Source organism: Cheilinus undulatus, linkage group 24, assembly GCF_018320785.1.
Source record: "Cheilinus undulatus linkage group 24, ASM1832078v1, whole genome shotgun sequence".
In the NCBI taxonomy this organism is placed as follows: Eukaryota; Metazoa; Chordata; class Actinopteri; order Labriformes; family Labridae; genus Cheilinus; species Cheilinus undulatus.
In genome coordinates this window covers 7,757,712-7,777,411 of record NC_054888.1, presented here as the reverse complement: position 1 = coordinate 7,777,411, position 19,700 = coordinate 7,757,712, and the positions used below count along the sequence as shown (strand labels likewise).

The 19,700-nt window shown below is 42.8% G+C and overlaps 1 protein-coding gene across 2 annotated transcripts; it reads right to left on the bottom strand.

The window, feature by feature from the left end:
- Positions 1-615: 615 nt before the first annotated feature.
- On the bottom strand, positions 616-17,616 carry LOC121506091 (insulin receptor substrate 2-like). 2 transcript variants are annotated; one of them, XM_041781621.1, is made up of 3 exons: positions 14,710-17,616; positions 13,940-14,436; positions 616-4,261 (listed from the first exon to the last, which is right to left on the bottom strand). In XM_041781621.1, exons 1-3 carry the CDS (start codon positions 17,388-17,390, stop codon positions 4,257-4,259), a joined length of 3,183 nt encoding a protein of 1,060 aa, XP_041637555.1. In that variant the 5' UTR covers positions 17,391-17,616; the 3' UTR covers positions 616-4,256. The 2 variants fall into 2 exon arrangements, with proteins under 2 accessions (XP_041637555.1, XP_041637554.1); XM_041781620.1 differs by having other exon boundaries at positions 13,940-14,439; positions 14,710-17,613.
- Between the last annotated feature and the right edge of the window lie 2,084 nt (positions 17,617-19,700).

Sequence of the window (19,700 nt, the reverse complement as noted above, 5' to 3'; positions counted from 1 at the left end):
ACAACAGCATTCCTTCTCATCTGTTTTGCATGGTACAGCTTTAACTTGCATTTGTAGATGGTACTGCCAACTGTGAGGGCAGAGACTGATTTCTAGAAGTGTTCCTGAGCCCACGCAGTGATTTCCAGTCCAAAATCAGGCCTGTTTTTAATGCAATGCACCCTGAGGGCCTGATAAATCTGAACAGCCAATCTTGACCTTTCAGCAATGTCCCTTGCAGACCAAGATTTCTCCAGATTCTCTAAATCTTTTTATCTTAATGTACTGTAGATGTTGGGATATTTAGTCTTTTATATTAAAGAACATTTAGCTGAAATTGTTGCACAATTTTTGGATGCTTTTTTCCCCAGATTGGTGAACCTCTGCCTCTCTAAAGTGCTCTTCTCATACCCAGTCATGTTACTAACATGTTGAAAATTTACCTAATTGATTGCAAAATGCTCCTTGAGCTGTTTTTCATTAGTTCTACTTACTTTTCTAGCCTTCTGTTACCCTGTCCCTACTTTTTTGGGATGTGTTGCTGCCAGTTGCACAAAGAAATGATTTCAAATGTTGGAGAAAGTTTAGACTGAGATGTCTCTTGTGGACGTTAAAAGAATCACAGACAAAGTAGTATCTCTTTAAATAAATTCATTTATTTCTGTAGGTTGCTATCCATAATCAATACAGACGAAAGCAATACTCGACTACCAGAATTTATAAATCATTATAATCATCTCATGTGAGCATCACAATAAACAGTATATTGAACTATGTACAATGGAAGACAATGACACATTCAGACTGAAGATCAATCTGTAAAACAAGAGTCCGCTCATGGATACAGAAATGGGGGATAAGCGCTTTGAGACGTGTTAAGAACAAAGTTCCCAGCGACAAAAACAAAACACTTGGCAGACAGAGAGAAATGTACAAGGAGCAAAAACAGCTTCTGCTCGACACACAAAAAAAAAAAAACATGAATGCAATGGTACATTTGGTTCCACAGTTGTAAACTAGATTGTATTCATGTCACTATTGCATATGCCGTTAGGTAAAGTGTGTCGACAAGGCAAAGAGATCTCTATAATAAAATAGACAGAGTATTTTGTCATATAATCAGACTGTGAGGGAGAAAAGCATACAATACACTGTACAAGCCCAAAGCAAAAACCCACCCCCTTTGAAAAATCTGTAGCCAAAGTCTTTACACAGGAATATCATTGCAACATAGGTAAAATCTAAGTACTCTATTTATTTTCAATAGATTTCTTTTAGTTAAACTCTCTTATGTACACAATATACACATTCAAGACTCTAAAGATAAATAGATACCACAACTTCGCGTGGTACAGCTCCAATATTACACGTCTCTGTGAAAAAACATTTCCCACATTGTGTTTTTGTGGTGCTCACACCAGCTCAGCGATACATTCAGACATGGTTTAAAGTTTTACAATCTACTGTACACTAAAGGGGTCGTGAGCCAGCTGGAGTCGGCACAGTGGAAATCGCCACACAGTCAGGATGCTTTTAAAAACATCTGGCGTCCATTTCAGAGGTTCAAAGCTGTTGGCGAGCATCTTGTTTTAGGCGTTCATGACAATAATTTCCCTAGTAGCTAATAATTTGTGATTTTCTTTTGATTAAAGAGGGCTAACTCATGAAGTAGCAAATCTTTGGCTATGTCAAGAAAAAACAGTTTCATTTTTTTCAAACTAAATATGACATCACATCGAGTATGCAGCACAATCCAAACTCATACAATGCAAGAAATCCCAAGATTTCAACCATACTGTATTACGTTTTAACTGTTGTTACAGTCAAGCTAGCTTGTTGCTAGCTTAGCAGTGTGTAAATAAGCCTTTACTAAAGTCTCATGAGGCAGAGATAAGAGACTTTTTATTATGTTTGGTTAGCATACTAGCTTAGCATGTAGTGTGAGTATGTAGTAGTAGTATGTTAACACTAAAATATCCACGTAGTAGTTGAATTCTGCTTATGGACTGACGGTCATGCTAGCTTGTTGCTAGCTAAGTTGTCAAAGCTTGTATTGTAAATAAGTTACTAATAAAATCACATGAGGTGGAAATAAGGGACTTTTATGGTGGGATAGCATAGTACCTTAGTATGTAGTCTGAATATGTAGTAGTAGTATAACACTAAAATGTCTACTTAGTTGTTGGTGAACTCTGCTTATGGACCAACGGCCATGCTAGCTTGTTGCTAGCTTGGCCAACTAAGCTTAGAGTGGAACTACAGATAGAATGTGGTTACAGTGCCCTTTGAAGGGTTAAACAACATACAGAATGTTAGCTTAGCATGCAGTATGCATGTTTGAGTAAGTATTAGTAGCATATAGTTCAGCCTTAGCCTATACAAAAAGTTGAACTCACTAGCTATAAAAACAACCTGCCATTACTTGTGTTAGCTAACATTAGCTGACTGTAGTCAAGTTAAGCTTAAGTTAGCTTAAGTCCGTCATAGCCAACTTTTGATATAGCGGTTACTAAGATAGTTGGCTTACTTTATAAGTGTGCGACCGTGACTAGTGTGAGACCAAACGTTAGCATTCATTTGATTTAAATGCTTTAACCACAGAGGCTGCTGTTATGCTAAAGGCATAAAGGCTAACTTCAAAAGGAGATCCAATTATGTCCTATTAAATTTCTGTCCAAGTAATTGAAGGAATAAACACTGTTTGCCAGGTTATTCATCCCATGAGTTTGTTTGGTTTAACTGAGCTAATTAGCTACTGTAAGCTAATCTTAGCCATTGCCTGATGTTGGCTAATGTAAGCAAACATTCAGTAGTTGCTTTTTAACTACTTTATTACTTCAGTGACAAGTTAAGACCTTTCAGCTTTTGCTACTTCTGCACTGTGTTTCAGTATTTTGCTAAATATTTGTCACAGTTATATTTTCTTGCTTTAACTTGTGCTAAAGCATAATTATATAACATCCTCTACAGCTGGAAGAGATTTTTTTTATGCTGTAAGCGATACAAGTTCTATTTTCTAAACAGCTGGTTCTCCATTGAACCTCCATGATGGTGCCAGATGTGGCTGTTGGCCTCTCTTCCTCTGCTTTTTCTTTGTTGCACTGCCTTCTTGGCAGCACCCTTCCCCCCCCTCACTGCCTGATCAGAAAGTGTCTCGACTGTGCCCCAACTTCGACATTTGTTTGCCAGCTCCACCCCTCTGTTTTCACCGAAACTAGGCAGTTGTACCCTCAAATGATATCACAGCAGGGCAGCCTGTATCGAGTTAAAGAGCCAGGCCATAGGTTTAAAGGTAGGAGTGTGTGAGGTTTTCAGGCTCAAGTGACTGAGGAACTGTGGGAGGTACAGTGCATTCAGATGCCTGGTGTTGTGGGGTCTGAGCTAAAGACATGCATAACTCTTATTGACATTTAGAAATATATCTCTTTAAGTCCAGCTCTGTGATTGGACAAAAATAAACTTGGTTAGAATAAATAAGAAATTATTAATTAAGAAAATACTTTAATATTAATACGATAAATCAGATCTCAAGCAGCCCCACTGTACTGTACAATTCCGAAATCATATTTTTATGGTAAGCTAGGCTTCTTACTTTCCACAACATAACAATATAGAGATGCAGGTCCAAACAGACATACTGAAATAGAATATTTATCTCTTGTTTCATAGAAAACATAAGGACAGTATACATTAAGGCATTGGGTAGGTCTTATCAGACATTCATCTTTCAAAAATAAATAAAATATCTAATCTAAATATAGTTATTTACTCAGTGTACCTTGGTATCATCGCTCCCTGGGCCGTTTTTATAGTAGGTTTTATTTTTCACTGACACACAGCTTGGTCGTACTTTGTCTCCGTAACACACTCGCACACATACAGGCAGTTTTAAAACTGCCCTCAAGTGAATAAATAGTATCTGGGTACCATTAGAGTTTCGTTATTATCTTGAGTATCTTTGCTTTCTGTGCTTGTGCCAAAATTTGGGTCAGCAGCAAAGACGGCCTCTGAAAGCGCAGGGGAACACACACATCCACCGACACACATACACAAACACACCTGTCCGGCCTTCAGCGAATTCATGACATGCATAGATGGTGACCTGCTTGTTTTCCGAAGAGTGTTTATGCATTAGTGCATGTGTAAGTGTAGCTGAGGGTCCAGACAGTCTTTTAGGGCCACAGAGCCCAGTGGCAGGGCAGAGTTTTTTTTTTCTTTTTTCTTTTTCTTGAGCAGCAGTTCAGTGAAGACGCCAAGTCCAAGGATAGACAAGTCCTTCAGTCTGAAAAAGAGAACAAGACAGAGGTATATAAGGTATATAAGTGAAAAGAAAGTCATTTCATACATTTCATTTTCATTTATCAAAGACTGGAAACAGGCTAGATGAATTTCTCATTTTAAATGATTTTGAAAACACAGAAGACGACAAACAAAAGGAATGTTTCAGTCAATTTTTAAAAATAAACACATTTCTTTAAAAGAAAGAGAAATACAGAGGATGATCGACCTCCTAAACTGGGTGGTTAGAAAGTTTAGTTGTCAGTGGTTGTAAGCTGTAAAAGTAAGCTACTGTTGCCCAAAAAGCAGACTACTCACTTCATTACAGCCAGTTACTTCTTCCTTTTGTTGTCTTAGTTAAAAACGTTTGACTAATAGGTTGCAAGGTTTAAATTAGGTTACCCTCACTTGATGGTTGAAGTCTTTCACTAGCACCAGCTGTCAGCCAAACAGCAGACTAATCACTTTAATACAGCTGGCTACTTTCTCCTTTTGTTAACTTGTTAAAATACTTTGACTAACAGGTTACAAGCATTAACTTGGGTTATGCAATCCTTGATGGTTGGGGCAGGGCTTTCCACAAGTGCCACTTGTTGGCAAAACAGCAGGCTACTTACTTAATTGGAGTGAGCTACTTTTTCCCTTTTTTGACTTTAAAACAGTTCAATTAATAATTTCAGGCATTAAAGTGGGTTCTGCAGATTGTTGGGGCAAGGATTTCCACAAGTACCAGCCTTCTGCCAAACAGCAGACTACTCACTTCAAATGTGCTGGCTGCTCTGATCTTTTGTTAACTTCATAAATACTTTGACTAACAGGCTTCACGCTTTAAATTGGCTTATGCCCCATTGATGGTTGGGGCAAGGCTTTCCAAAAGCAGCAGCTGTTGTCCAAATAGCAGGCTACTCACTTAATTGAAGCCAACTACTTTTTTCCCTTTTGTTGACTGTTTAAGATAGTTTGATTAACATTTTTCAGGCGTTAAAGTGGATTCTGCCCTCTTGATTAATCGAGGCAGGGCTTTCCAGAAGTACCAACTGTCAGCCAAACAGCAGACTACTCACTTAATTGCAGCAGGCTACATTCACAAGACTCAACTTGATTTCCTGTGCATTTTAGAGTCATTTCAACAGTGCATCAACTTGAAATATTTTCTTCAAATTAAAAACCTTTCATTGCAAAATAAACAAAACAAAAAAAATCCTTTTTGCAGGGATATATCTTGGTTGTTTATTATATAAAAGTCTCCATTTAATGTAAATGTTTAAAGCTGTTAAAACAATATGCTTATGAGACTGTCTTTTAAATTTTACTGTTTGTTTTTAAAATGACTAAAATGACTACTTAAAAGTTTCCCTAGATTGCAGGGGATTGATGGGGGGAAGCCCTCTTGGGCTTTTCACCACAGGTTGACTATGACTAAATCAGGCCTTAAATTGGGCCTAAACTCATCTAGTGTGCAGCCAGCCTCAGTTTATTCATGACATCAGTGGTAAGTGCAAAAATCCCTGGTAGAACCACTACAACACAAGGTTCAACTTCAACAAGATAGCTTTAAATCATCATACAATTCAACTACAGTCAACATTTCAGCCATTAAAATCATTTTCCTCCTCAGTTGCTGGGCAATTAAGCCCAAATTTGCCATTATAAAATTGGATAAAAATGTAGCAACATTTTTTTGCATATTAGCAGACACAAGTCCAAGGAGAAAGGTTTCATGATCAAGTTTAGAAGCCTAAAATCAATTCCTTCAGTCTCAACTGAATAAACTGTAATTTGTCGTCTGATTATCTCCCCATAAATAACATTTGTGAGTACAATGAAGACCTTTAAGGCAGTCAACATGGCAAGTTTGAGAGAACAGCGGGCTGTACTGTACTGTACTGTGTGAACTCATTTACGGACTCAGATTAGGCTGTGTACTTGTCCCAGAATAACAAGGAGACACTCGGCATAACAGCCTGAATAACAAGAACAGAGAGTGCTGTAAGTAAAGGATTTTGGGTACGTGAACTTAGTTGTTTTGTTTATGTTCTCCTATGTTTAGTGATGTTAATGAGTAAGGCTTTGGTTTATGTTGCTATGATTTTCATGTGAATTGGTGGAGGATTTAAAAATCTGTATATTGTGAGGTTCTACTGTACAAAAATGGCATTCTCTTCCCCGCCCTCCACCCCTGACCCCCTCCAAATTTTGCTGTGTTTTAGCAAGGCATGCCATTCCTTAACATGCCAGCTGTTTTGCCCAGGAAGCACTTGAAGGATGTTGGGGTAGCGTGGGGCAGTGGGGAAGGTCGGGAGTGGAAGCGCGCTCTGCAACGGTCGTAATTACATAATCTAGGATGCAGAGGGATGGGGGTTGGGGGTCTCCTGTCGTGTTGCTATGGACACACACTGAGCAGAGGAGGACCAGTGTGCAACACAGAAGCGGATGCAGCCTTGATGTACATTCAGAGAGGGGAAAAAAGAGGCCTGGGGATGTTTGAAGGGGGAAAATACAGTGTTTTATTTTGCTTTAATATATTTATCAGAATAAAATTATGAAAATCATGTAATCAGAGGCCAGGAAAGCAATTTCAGTTTCTGAAAAGCTGCATTCTGGGAGCAGTAACCCAATTCCAATTTACACTGGAGACCCTTAAAAATACATTTTATTACAATAAAATGAGAAAAGGAAAAGGATAAAGGGGGTTTAATAAACAAGGTATGTTGAGTCACTTAATCCTTAGATAAAGACTAAGGATTTAGTATCTTTTATTATGTAATATCAAAATATCCACAATTCCCTTGAATGTACTGTCTCTTTTTTAGGGACAAAGTGGATCAATGAAAGAGAGGATATTACTGTTTGGGAACATCGTCTTTAGTGCTACCCAGATATAATCCTGCAGCCAAATTCCATGAAGAATTTTGTTGATTACAGAATGATTTTTTGCTAACAAGCTTAATTTGGAGAGGTCAAAGGGAGCACACCTTGCACTGTATTGCAGCTGCTGCCTGTGGAGAAGCAACTGACCGTCGCTGATCTACCCCTGGCCGTCTAATCTTGCCTGTAGAGGCTGTAATCTCATCTGGAGCCGTGGCTGGCTAAATGTGGGGAACGCTGGCCACGCAGTTATCTAGCAGCTAGCGCTTCTGTCTGGAACATCCCGCCCTACTTTAGCCCCCCTCCTCCCTTGTGCCATGACACACACTCACATACACAACACTCGCACTGCTTGGAAACTCTGACACAAGAGCCCACGGTGTTACGTGTGCATGTTTGTTCTCCATGTATCAAGTAACATGGCATTTCTGGATTTCCTGCCACTGCTTTGTTCTGCCCGCCAGATCGGCTTCAGTGCAAGTCTGGGAGGATGTAAATAAACTATTTAGCAGTGTGGATGTGTGCGCCTGACCCCAGAGTGCAGGGATGCAGCAACAACGGACTGGACAATCAGGCTGATGGGCAAAATCGGGGGTCGCATTTATGGGTAAATCCACAAATGGCAGAACAAAATGCGACTAAAGGTATGCTAAAAAAAGGCCTCATGGGCCTTCAGGATCAGCAGAGCCTCCAGAAATCACTGTCAGATCACCGTGCCATCCATAATCAAAGTTAAAGCTGCATCATGCAAAGAGGAAGCCATGTGTGAAAACAATCCAGAAACGCTGCTGGCCAAAGCTCATTTAAAATGGAATGAGGCAAAATGGAAAACTGTTCTGTGGTCAGATAAATCCAAATTTGAAATTCTTTCTAAAAACAATGGACACTTTGTCCTGCAGACTGAACGACAGACAGTCCAAAAGCCTGCATCTCTGATGGTAGGGGGTTGCATTAGTGCCTATGGCATGAGTAGATTACACATCTGGAAAGGTACTATCAATGCTGAAAGGTATATCGAGGTTTTACATTAACATACGGTCCCATCAATAAAGCCTTATATAAATGTGAAGTATTCTATCTTGCCTAATGACTTCTCACATGTTGGTTCATTTATCTTTTTGATTTAAGTTATTTGATGCCATTAAAAATGTAAAAAAAAGTCCCCTAAAATAAAACTAAAATGCCATCTAGCACTTCCAGAGTAAGGCTTTATGTTAACTCTAGCATAAGACTGTATTTCTAACATTTTAAAATAAAAATAAAAATGTATCTTAAAAGGTCAAAAAAGTGCATTTTCTGGCAAAAATATTAAATAATCTAAATGTATGTAACAGAGCTTCGTGCCTCTTTCTAAATCTGTGCCACGATATACCATGAAAACAAGAGAAGAATGTAGTTGAAAACAAATCACTTCCCCTATTCCATCTCCTCAAAGTCCCTTCTGAGCATGCTCAGAGCAAGTTAGGGATGCATGGCTGTGCAGCAAGACCTCTTTCGCTCAGTGCACAGGAAATGTAAATAACACAGTTATATGTAACACTCTCTGGGTACATTTTATATCCAGCCTCCTCTCCGCGATGACATCATTCAAAATACTACTGCCTGAATGACGTTAAGAGGAAGCAGGATTTGAGCGGATGGACACGAATGCTTCTAATCTGGCCGATAAATTACACATACACACATACACGGTGCTGATGGTCATGCTCTGCGTAGCCCGTGGGTGCGGCAGATGGTGGGCTGTCATTAGCAGAGGGGATAGTGAGTAGGTGGGGATGTGAGTGTTTGCTTGAGAGAGTGATGTATGTATGCGTTTATGTGCTAGAGTGGGCATAGGGAGGGAAATTGGTGTAATGAGCAGGTTTGCGTGCTTGTCAGGATAGTGCAGCGTGGCAGGTGTTTAGCCCCCTTCCACCTCCTACCCCCCCACTCTCTCACACACTTGCCCTCCAGAGAGTGGCCATCTGCCACTAGCACTCAGGAGGGACTCAGAGTGTCACAGCAGGGCTCCTCAAATCTTGAGTCCCCTTATGTTTTTCCTAGAGACGTTCGGATGTTTTTCCCCAGTACCGACTGCAATACCTGAGTATTAGCATACACTGAGAGGCTCTCTCATGCAAGTGTGTTAGAAAAACAAACATGTAAGTTAATATTTAAACGCTTTATACTTTAATACAAAACCTCTATGTATTTGTATTTATTATTCTTCCTGCCACAGAACCCTTAAAGAATCCTGTAAAAGAAGCTAAGCTAATAAGACCCTTAACTCAAAGCCTCTTCTTATATGCTAATGAAGAGTGTCAAGGACCCTGATTCCTAACATAAAAACATTTTTAAAAGATACATAAATAAAAAATGTGTTTCCTAAACAATGACTGCTGAAATTTTGATGTACACTGAACTCTAAGCTAGCAGCATACCTTGCTAGCATCTATGTCAGGAAAAAGATGAGAAAGCAAAGCATGGAAATACTGGGTGTGTTAATGGGTTTAATGAGTGAATAATATGATTAAAAAGTGTATTTGAAAAAGTCTGTATTGCTAGTTTTTACGTATATTATGCTCTGAGCTAGTAGCAGCCTCCTCAATTATGCTTTAAGCTAGGTGCAGAATCTTCTATTATGCTAATTGCTGCAAAGATTTGCTAGCTAGTGCACGAAACCAATTTCAACCTTTAAAAAAGGAAAGCTAACTTAAATAGCAGTGTTCTGCAGGTTTGAAGGTACATAAAAAATATTTGAAGAGCTCTGTCTTAATAGTTTTTACATTGCTAACTGCTGCAAAGAAGATTTGCTAGCTAGTACACTGAAGTAATTTTGCATAGCTAGCCTAAATAACAGGATATTATTTTGAAAAATACATAAAATGTATTCGAAGAACTCTGTTCCGCTAGATTTTATACGTACAGTGCTTTAAGCTAGCAGCCTGATGTTCTATTATGCTAACTGCTACAAAGACGATTTGCTAGCTAGTACAATCAAGTAATCTTAACGTTTAATTAAGCAAAGCAAACCTAAATAACATCCTGGTGATACTGATTTTGAAAAGATACATAAAACATATTTGAAGAACTGTTTTGCTATTTTTTATACATTTAATGCTTTAAGCTAGCAGCGTACTGTTCTATCATGCTAAGTGCTACAAAAAAATTTCAAAGCTAGCCTTAATAGCGGTCTGGTGTAATTTCAAAAGATCCATAAAATGCATTTGAAGAGCTCCGACTGTTTTGCTAGTACTTATCTTGCTAGTACACCAAGGCAATTTTAATCTGAAGCAGAAAAGCTATGCTGTTTTTGTGTCATAGAAAGTCTAGTTTAAAAGAAACATAAAAAGCATATTTGAAGAACAATGACTGCTAGTTTTGGCCTTACCTTTTATGCTAGCAGTGCACTGTTCTCTTTTGCTAGCTACTAGAGGTTATTTAAACCTTAACTCAAACGAAGCTAGCATTAGCAGCTACCTGGCTCGTAACTGGAAAATGCTATTGAAATTATGATCTTAAGTGGCCTTAGCTTTGTATTTTTACTGATTTTAATTGCCTCAACTTAAAATAACTTAACTGCTTACAATTTTGCATGACTGCTTACAATTTTGCAAATATTATTGATTAAGCTATCAACAAAACATGTTTCTATGCTGTCAAAAAAGAGGTATGCTAGCTAGTAAATATTAACCGTAATCAACTGTAAGCCCCCCTTATCTTTTGGACCCCCCCCAAGACTTTTTCTCTGATAAAACCAACTTTATCTGATCGTTCTATGCTAGCAATTACTCTTCAGCTAGTGGTTGCTGCAGTGTTGGCTGCTGTTTTGGAGGGATAGACATTGGTGCATTCACTAGCACACATGCTAACACCCAATAACACAATTTAGGCAGTTTCAGGGTATTTTCAATGCAAGTCTTCAGCAGTACAACTCAGACCTTTCATTCCACTCTCCGTCCTCTTCTTACAGTGATGCCTGATGATGGACCGATTATGGATACATAAGCTCAAATGTACTAGGAATAATCTCGCTGTGCTCATAGAGCTTCTTTAGTCGTCACAGAGGCATCAGAAGCTGTTTGACGCCGTCAGATAAAGGTATTAATCAGACAAGGTAGGGAATACAAACAGAGACGGCTGACTTGGCTAATCTGAGTCTGGTACAGAACATCCACCTGGCTGAGCTGCGGCTAGCCAGGGCAAAGAGAGGATGCGAGTGGCTTGGGTCAGGGAGGAGGTAAACACCAGCTCCAAGTCACATGGGATCCTGTTCTGCTGACAGAACAAGGTAAACAAACACCTGATGCCGGGCATTAAGACGTCTAAGCTGACTCTAGGTGGAGCACCCAAAAAAGAGTATCCAGCTGTCAAGAGCTTATGACCTGAGGGTTTTGTTGACTGAAAGAGGTGCAGTCACGTTTCAAACCAAAGGGGCTGTTAAATGGGTGTGGGGGGCAAACGCTAAATTCCAAGGGGCAGTTAGGGTTAAGCGCTACAGTACTTTGATCCAAACACATGGTCCCCTGAACCCAAAGAAGGGGTAGTAATGATCAAAGGGGCTTGTCTGGATATAAAAACTGCAGACTTTTGGGTCAGGACAGCATGGTCCAAGTTCCCAGCATGCCGTCCTGATAAACAAGAAATCAAAGTCATCCGCAAGTCGGGCCTAGCGCCAATAACCCTCAACGAGCACTTCAACCTCCTTCACCCCACTTCACCACACAGCAGCAGGACTGAGTGTTCGGTAAACAAGCAATCAGGTCTGCCATCCTGGGCTTCTGAACTCCCAGAATGCACCTTGCTCGAGCAGGGGCCTCACCAATGAGTTTGTTTGTTGCTTTAAAAAGCCCAAGCCCCCCCCTCCCTCTGCTCCTCCTTTTTCTACCGAGCATACAGGGCTGTGCTCCATCTCCCCCTCTCTGCTTGTCTTACTTCTGCTAAGTGAACAGCCTAATGAGGCAGAAGGGCAGCGGAGTGCACGTGCCATGCTGCCCCATTATGCACGCATTCATTCGCTCTACCACAAACAGGCAGGCAAGCAGCACTGGAAAACAAAACAGTCGTCTCTCTCTCTCTATGTGAACATCTCTGCCAAGTGTTCACGGATGCAGGCAACGCCACTGGAAAAAAAAAAAAAAAAAAAAAAAAAAAAAAAGGTCCCTGAGAGAGAAAAACACCCTTCGCAGTTCTGCATGTGTACGTGCTAGAGTCCACATGTATGTGCTTGGGTCTTTTCCTCCCCTCTCCCTACTCATTTACATTCAGCAGCCTTTATTAGCACCAATAAAATGTTTGTACTCCATTGAAACATGAGTGCAGAACACGTGCAAGCCCACACTTCTTGGACAAAAACAAACAAGATGCACCCACATGATGTTATCAGGGCTTTTGGCCTTTTTAGAGGATGAATCAGACGATCATTATGCACATCTCACAGTCAAATATTTCAATAGATTTCCTTGTCAGTTCTAGTGCATTCCTTCTTATTTACCAGAGTGTCTTTTAAAAGTGAAACAAAAACAACTCCTCTCCCCACACAGCAGCCTTGTGGTGAAATAAAAGCCACTTTCCTATTCAAGCATGGCGACAAAAACAGCCCCCCTCCCACCCTCGCAGCAACTTTTCAAACCCCGCTCTGCCTGGAATGTGGACCGTGACATCCAGTTACCTGATGGCCGCATAGCAACTCGCCCACTTTGTTGTTTTCCCCTCTCTCCCTCTCTGCCTACAAGGACACAAACACATATCCACTTGTGCTAGGGCCTCACATGTCAGGCATACAACACCCCCCCTTCTCTCTCCTCACTCCAACCACCTTCTATGTGTTCACAAACATGTGAGCTCACGGTGAAGAGGACAGATAGTCAAACTTTGCTTTTTTTATGCCAACAGTGCTGTCACCTGTTTACAGTGTCTGCTATCCTACGTCACGGCTTTGTTTTGTTTGTCTGGTTATTTTGGGACAAGGTATTGATCATTGGATGGTGGGAATGAGGGGTCTACAGAGGTCATATTGATGTGCAACCCATCCTAAAGCCTACCCAACTGAAAAACAACAGACGGAAATGCCTGCGGCTTGTTGTGACATTAGGGCTGTCAAGAGGGCTTACCTAGGCATTCCTTTAGCATTACAAATAACATAACAAGTAAACAACAAGCTGTACTAAATACTTCAACTGGGAATCATTAAATGCTGACTTTACATCTAAGATATTCTCCACGATCCAGTCTGCTTTTTGCACAAGCAAGTTTCATTCATAACAAGCGTTGGTGGAATCCTAAAATCTACTCATGTATTTTTAGCGTTCGCAGCCCACGACAGCAGCAGCGAGGCAGCGTCCTGCTCTGTCATGGTGCTTGTTTACTTCAGAGCTCTCAGCCTGGTCACGTTTCATAGCAGCCTCGTGCTGCGTTCACATGCTGCGGGAATTGCTGCTATTACTAAATATGAATGACTTAAAAATACACTACAAGAGAAAGTGATTAGAACTAAAGATCTAGTGCAAGTGCTCTGTCTTTGAACACCTCTTGATAAGCAAAGTTGCAATGAAATGTTGTGCACATCACAGGAGCTGTAAATTCAAAGAGTAGCAGCTTAAGAGAAACACCCAAAGGCCACATCAGCACCACCTACTCATGTTGTTGGAATCCACAGAGCCAGTTTGAACTCAAATCTGCAGGAAATGCTTTCATCTTTGTTGATTTCTCTGCTCAATTTAACCACATAATACAGATGTTTTTCTGCATAGCAGAATCAAACTCCTGTGCTTTTGTTGCTGCAGGAATTAAAAACACTTTCTGCAGTAAAACATCTGACATCAATGTCACTCACCTTTGGCAGTAGTTGCAGCCTCCTTGAATCCCAAGCAGACATATGGTGAGCTGTGTAATCCATTGATGCCACCTTTGCAGCTGCTGGCAGGTTTGAAGCCAGCCAAGTCCTCACATTTCTCCATGTCCCTGTTGTCCAGCAGGTTCAAGGCAATGTAGTTGAGTCCGTTGGGGTACCCGGCCGAGCTCTGCTGGTTCAAGGGGCTGCCATACTCCTCGTCGGAGCCCTCGCTGCTCCGGGATGAGATGTTCTCCACCGAGCTGTGCCTCTTCACCGTGTCCCCGCGGGCGAAGGAGGGGAACACCGGTGTCACCGTGGCGGTGGCGGAGAAAGTCTCGGAGCTGTGGCGCCTGCGGCCCTGCGGATTGGCGCGGATCACCTTGGCTGAGCAGTCGGGGTCCAGTGTGGAGGAAGTTGGGGCACTGAGCAGGAAGACCCCAATGCTTTCTGGGACACCCTGGTCCTCCAGAGACGGTCTCCTGTCTCTGCTCATCTGGCTGCTGGAGAACAGTGTTAAAAATTTAGGACATTTCTCCAGCAAGAAGCTTAACTTTCATACACATTTAAAAAATCATAGCCTCTTTAGCTGTTAGTACATCATCATAAATCTGTTCTAGGAAGATAAACATGAATGCTGTAAATCAGAAACTCTTAAAAAATGTACATTCTTTCCATTTAGATCAAGAACACTCCCTTTAAATCACACAGAACCCACTATTCTTGTAATCCTGACCCACCCTCCCCCTCCCTCCCAGCACAGATGCACATACCTTGCTGTGTTCTGAGGAACAAGCTGTGGAGGTGAGCTGGTCATCCCGAACGTCATCTCTGTGTAGTCATTTTTCACATCACCACTGAGGCCCTGAGACCCCTTTTCGTGATCCACAAGATGGTACACTCCATCCTCCTCCGAGCAGGGGCACATGGATAACTCTTGAAGTGTGTCCAAGCGCTCAGCAGGAGTGTCAGCCTCTTTAGGTGAGTGCGAGCCCAGCTCCAGGTTCATATAGTCTGTTAGAGACGACCTCCCTGGCCCCCCGCTGTTGGATCCTAGTGATGAAGACTGGCTTTCTGTTGATACAGTGGAGGGTGGGGAGTATCTGGTGCTGCTAAAGTCAATGTTGATGTATTCACCAGGGCTGCGAGGTTCCCCTGGAAGAGGGTGCTCGTTCATGCTAGGTAGGGTCCTCAAGGTGTCCAGAGATAGCCTATTAGGTCTGCCCAGCCTCCCTCTGTAAGGCAGGCTTTCTGCCCGGCTGTGCCTGACTGGGGAAGGGACTGAAGGGCTCAGAGGTGAGGTCTGACTGGGGTGCATCACTGAGTAATAGTCCGACTCCCCCGACCTTTGCCTCAAACTTTGAGGACTCATCAACACGTACTGGTTGCTTTCGTCGTTCTTGGGAGCTTGAAGTTTAGCAGGAAGTGTAAGGGAACCGGCGTGGTAAGACGGCCGAACTGATGCGTGGTCGCCAGCCAGAAGGCCCAGGTAGTAGTCAGGTGGGGTTTGGAGTGGTGGTGGGTTCCCAGGTGACATATTCATGTATTCACCATGCCTGTCCGGGCTCTCAATAGATGACTTGGATCCACACCACATTCTCATGTAGCCATTGTCCTCCAGAGAGCTGCTGCAGGGGGAGTTGGTTTTGTACCCGCCATTGGCAGCGGCCTGTGGATGCACCCTTGGGTTCACAATCTGTTTCGGTGCTGAGACGCACATAGGGCTCATGGGGACGTAGTTGTCGACCTTAACTGACTGGGAAGCTACACCTGGTGTCATTGGCATGTAGCCATCGTCTCCAAGGTTACTACTGGAGCTCCTGGATGAACCGATTTCGATGTCTCCATAATCCTCTGGGTAGCACACCTTGGGTGAGGCAGAGTGGGAGTTCTGCCCATGGGCCATCCTCATGAGGGTGTACTCATCAAGGGAGGCCGAGGACAACGGCGCCACCACCCTTTGTTGACGTGGTGTAGTAAGGGAGTGTGTCCGCTTCCTGTAAGCTTTGTCAAACGCAAGACTTTCACTGCTGAGCCCGGACCTGCTGCCATTTGATCCCTCCATTATCATGTAACCACAGGGGTCACTGATGTCACGGGATGGGGGCGTGCTGGACAGAGAATCTGGGGTGTCGCTGCGGGTCAAGGGGAGGAATTTGGGTTCACCTGGGCTTGAGCTGTAGTCGTCACAGAGCATAAAACCAGTGTCACTGAGGGATCCAGAGATGGAGGCGCTGCAGCTGAAGGGTCGCCTTGCTTTGTCCGGAGTGCTGACGATAGCGCCCCCTCTGGGAGACATACTAATGGGGCTGGAGGCGGCTGGAGGGGAGTTGGACACAGGCATGGACCGGCTGTGATGCAAGTTAGAGGAGGACTCTAGCATCCTGCAGGTGCGCCCACTGCTGAGGGTGTGACACCTGCTGAGATTTCCGGAGTTTGGACTGGTTGGACTTCCATTCACAGATATGGACATGGACACAGGCCGGGTCACACTTCCATCCCCCTCACTGGCCGTCCTTATCCGACAGGAAGTAAACTTTCTCCCTGGGGACGTGGCTGCCATGCTATCTGTTCTGGATCTCCTAACCAGGCCCGTCTGGCTTGGGGGGAGGTTGTTGAGGTTGCGCCGTGTGGGCACAGAGATGGGGTTAGTGCTGGCGGACTGGCTTTTGCTGCGTGGCCTAAACTCAGACAGCTCCTTCATGGCTTTCATGGCCTCCAGAATAGTCTCGTGGATATTCTGCGCCACCACCGAGTCCTCTGCCTGCATCCAGAACTCCCCAGGCCCGGTGACCGCTGACCGACCCACCTCTATGAAGAAGAAGCTGTCCGAGTGGCCACATCTCCGAATGTTCATGAGCTGTAAACTCACAGCAGCTGTTTCTGAGTTCAGTTTCACAAAGCTGATGGTCCGGCTGGACAAACACAGCCTGTACACTCCAGTGAGGTTCTTAATTTGACCCAAGCCTTTGGATTTCAAGTTGACCTGCCATACCTCTTTATAGGCAGCTGTTGCAGGAGTAATAAGTCCATAGCTGGATTCTTCAAAGCCCACCAAAGAGGAAGTGGAAGCGGGGCTGTCGTACACTTTCCCCTCGGCTATTAGATCAGTCAACACAGTGTACCAGCTCTCCTGCTCCTGCTCGTTGTCAGCAGCCACAGCGAAGTACTCGTCCTTGGTGTAGAGGGCGATGAGGTGCTTGTGTTTGGCGTCAGCTCGTTTGTTTACGCACAGACAGGAGTCCAAAGTTATGACCCGTTTCGCCGCGGACTTGTTCCTCCATTTCTTCTCGCTTTCGTAATACTCCAACCTGGCGGGGTAGCGCTCGGTGGCCTCCCGGAGCACGAAGAAGCGTCTGTGTCCGTGTTTCTGCTTCCTTAGGTACCCGCACTTCTTCACTCCGGTCGTCCCGTTAGATAACAGGTGTCCTCCCGTCGCTGGAGGACTTGCCATTTCTCTCCGCTTCACCTCTCAAACTCCAGATAAGCAAAGTCCTTTAGAGGAAAAAAGAAAAGCAGGAAAAAACTTAAAATATCACCCGTTTTCAAATCAAATCCATGGCAGACACCGATAGCTGTGTCCGCTGTCAGATGCAACAGTGCAGAGGGACCAGACCGATCTGATCCTGGAGAAAAACAACATGTGACGCTGCTGCTCTAAAAACAGAATAAAACACAGAGTCATAGGGAGGCGGGGTGTTCTGTGCAGGGGCCGTGCCTGTCAATCATGCGGTTCGGCCGCCGCTGATTGGCTGCTTTGATTATTCAAGCTAGGGAAACCCCGCCTCGCGCTTTCCAAACAGCTTTCTCATGTAGAAACTGAAATTATCAGAGGCCCGCTGAAAAACAAGAAAATCTTTATTGTGGGCCGTAAAACGGAAGTGTAGCGCAAAAAAACAAACACATAAAGTCACGTTTTATCTTAATTTAATAAAACAGAAACGCTCCACTTATTAAAACGCATTAAAAATACATTTTATAGCACATTTCAGTGTGGTTGACAGTCCTTTTGAGTTCATTTGGATTAACAAGGATTTCAAAAGTGCAGCATAATACTGCATTGTTACCATTCATTTCTGAGGCACACACTTCCACTGTAAACAACCCCAACGTCCCATTTGTTACATAAGCCCTGTTGTGGCCTATTTTTACACTTGTGGGTATTCCTCTCTACTTTTGCTGCTCATTTAAAAGCCTTACAATTCATCCCTGCATATAAAGTGTATTCATTTTGGAATAGTGATGCTGGTTTTTCATTAAAAATCTCCTTTTTTGAGTTTAAAAGCAGCCCCAAAGGAGCAGCAAAGCTTCTTTTTAGTGTGATATTCCTGTTTGCTTTTGCAGCACTTTGCTTCATATTCACAAAATGTTCTTATTGAATGAAAAACAGCCAGCTCACAGAGGGAGAGTGACTAAAGCAAATGCGTCAGAAGCCTCAGAGCAATCACAACCTTGCAGAAATGCTGCCACCATCTGGCTACTAGTCTCCACAAACCTGCAGAGAGAGGACAAACAAACCTTTTTTTCCCCCCACACATAAATTAAGCAAAACAATTTTACTGCTGTGGTTGAAAAAGGCAAAGAGAGGTTATTTGTTACAGTGAAAAACAAGGCGAGGCTGTGAAGGGCCGGTCAGATGACACGGGGAAGCCCACAAACATCTGTTCATCAGATCATCTTGGTAATTATGTCAGTAATTCTGTGATCTTCGTAATCATTAGTCATGCCTGTGTGGGGAAGACCCCCGCCTGATCACACACTTGGATTGCTTTTATAATCCCCCAACAAGCAGATTACACCTCTGTGGATGAGGTGTCATTGTTGAGGGAGGGTTACCCCGCTTTAGCTCCTCTTTAATGAGCATATCTACCCCTTTAAACAAACACATAGATACTGCAGATTAAGGGTAATCCTGACTCTAATCACTATTGTTCTCATTATTGTTATTGTGTCTGTTTGTGCCTATTTTTCTGTGTGTTAAGCTCAGACACAGCATGTGTTTTCAGCATTAGCCTCCACCTATAATCTGAGATATGAGCAATAACATAAACACCTCTACCGGGTTTTAGTAACACGTATCATTTGACTGCAATTATAAACAGCCTGCGGGAAAAACAAAGGAACAAAGAGATTATTGTTGGCATCAAAGTGGTGAAGACTCGCTTGCAAAAAAGTTGAGGGAATAACTCTGAACGCAAAATATTGTTTTGCTACTTGATGTTTTGGTGGGATGATGGGTGCTGACGGTTCCCACAGGGTTTATTTCCATGCTAATCTGTCTGTTTTCAGTCTAAAATCAGGGCTATTTCATTTGTTTTCAGTCCAGGTGTGCCTGGTTTGTCTACATCCTGGAGGTACTTTTCTATATTTTGATGGTTTAACTTTCCAGCTGTATAAAAAGGGGTCCCCCCTCTTCTTCTCCAAACAGAGTTTGACACATATAGAAAAACATCAGCAAATTAGCAGCTCTTCTACCTCAGCGGGATATTTTAGGATTCTTTCCACCACTGGTTAATTTTCAACTCCATGATGCTGACAAGTTATACAACCCTGGTGTGAATAGACCCATGGATGGACACTTGCTCTGTTTTTACCCTGGAAAATCTCCCCGAATGATCCTCTGGAGGAGCCCTAGTAGTATCAGTTCACAAGGTAAAACAATAAAGTCTCAGAGGGCCTGTTGTTGGAAAAAATCTTACTTATTAGCCCCCTAGCTAGCTGTAATATTGCTCATGACGTCTGTTTATTTGTTCAGTTATGTTTC

What these genes read in the sequence shown, in the direction of transcription:
- LOC121506091 (XM_041781620.1), bottom strand. Translation starts at nt 17,390, where the DNA reads ATGGCAAGTCCTCCAGCGACGGGAGGACACCTGTTATCTAACGGGACG. An exon ending in GTTCCTCAGAACACAGCAAG is followed by an intron (nt 14,440 to 14,709) that starts GTATGTGCATCT and finishes ACTGTTCTCCAG; the next exon opens with CAGCCAGATGAGCAGAGACA.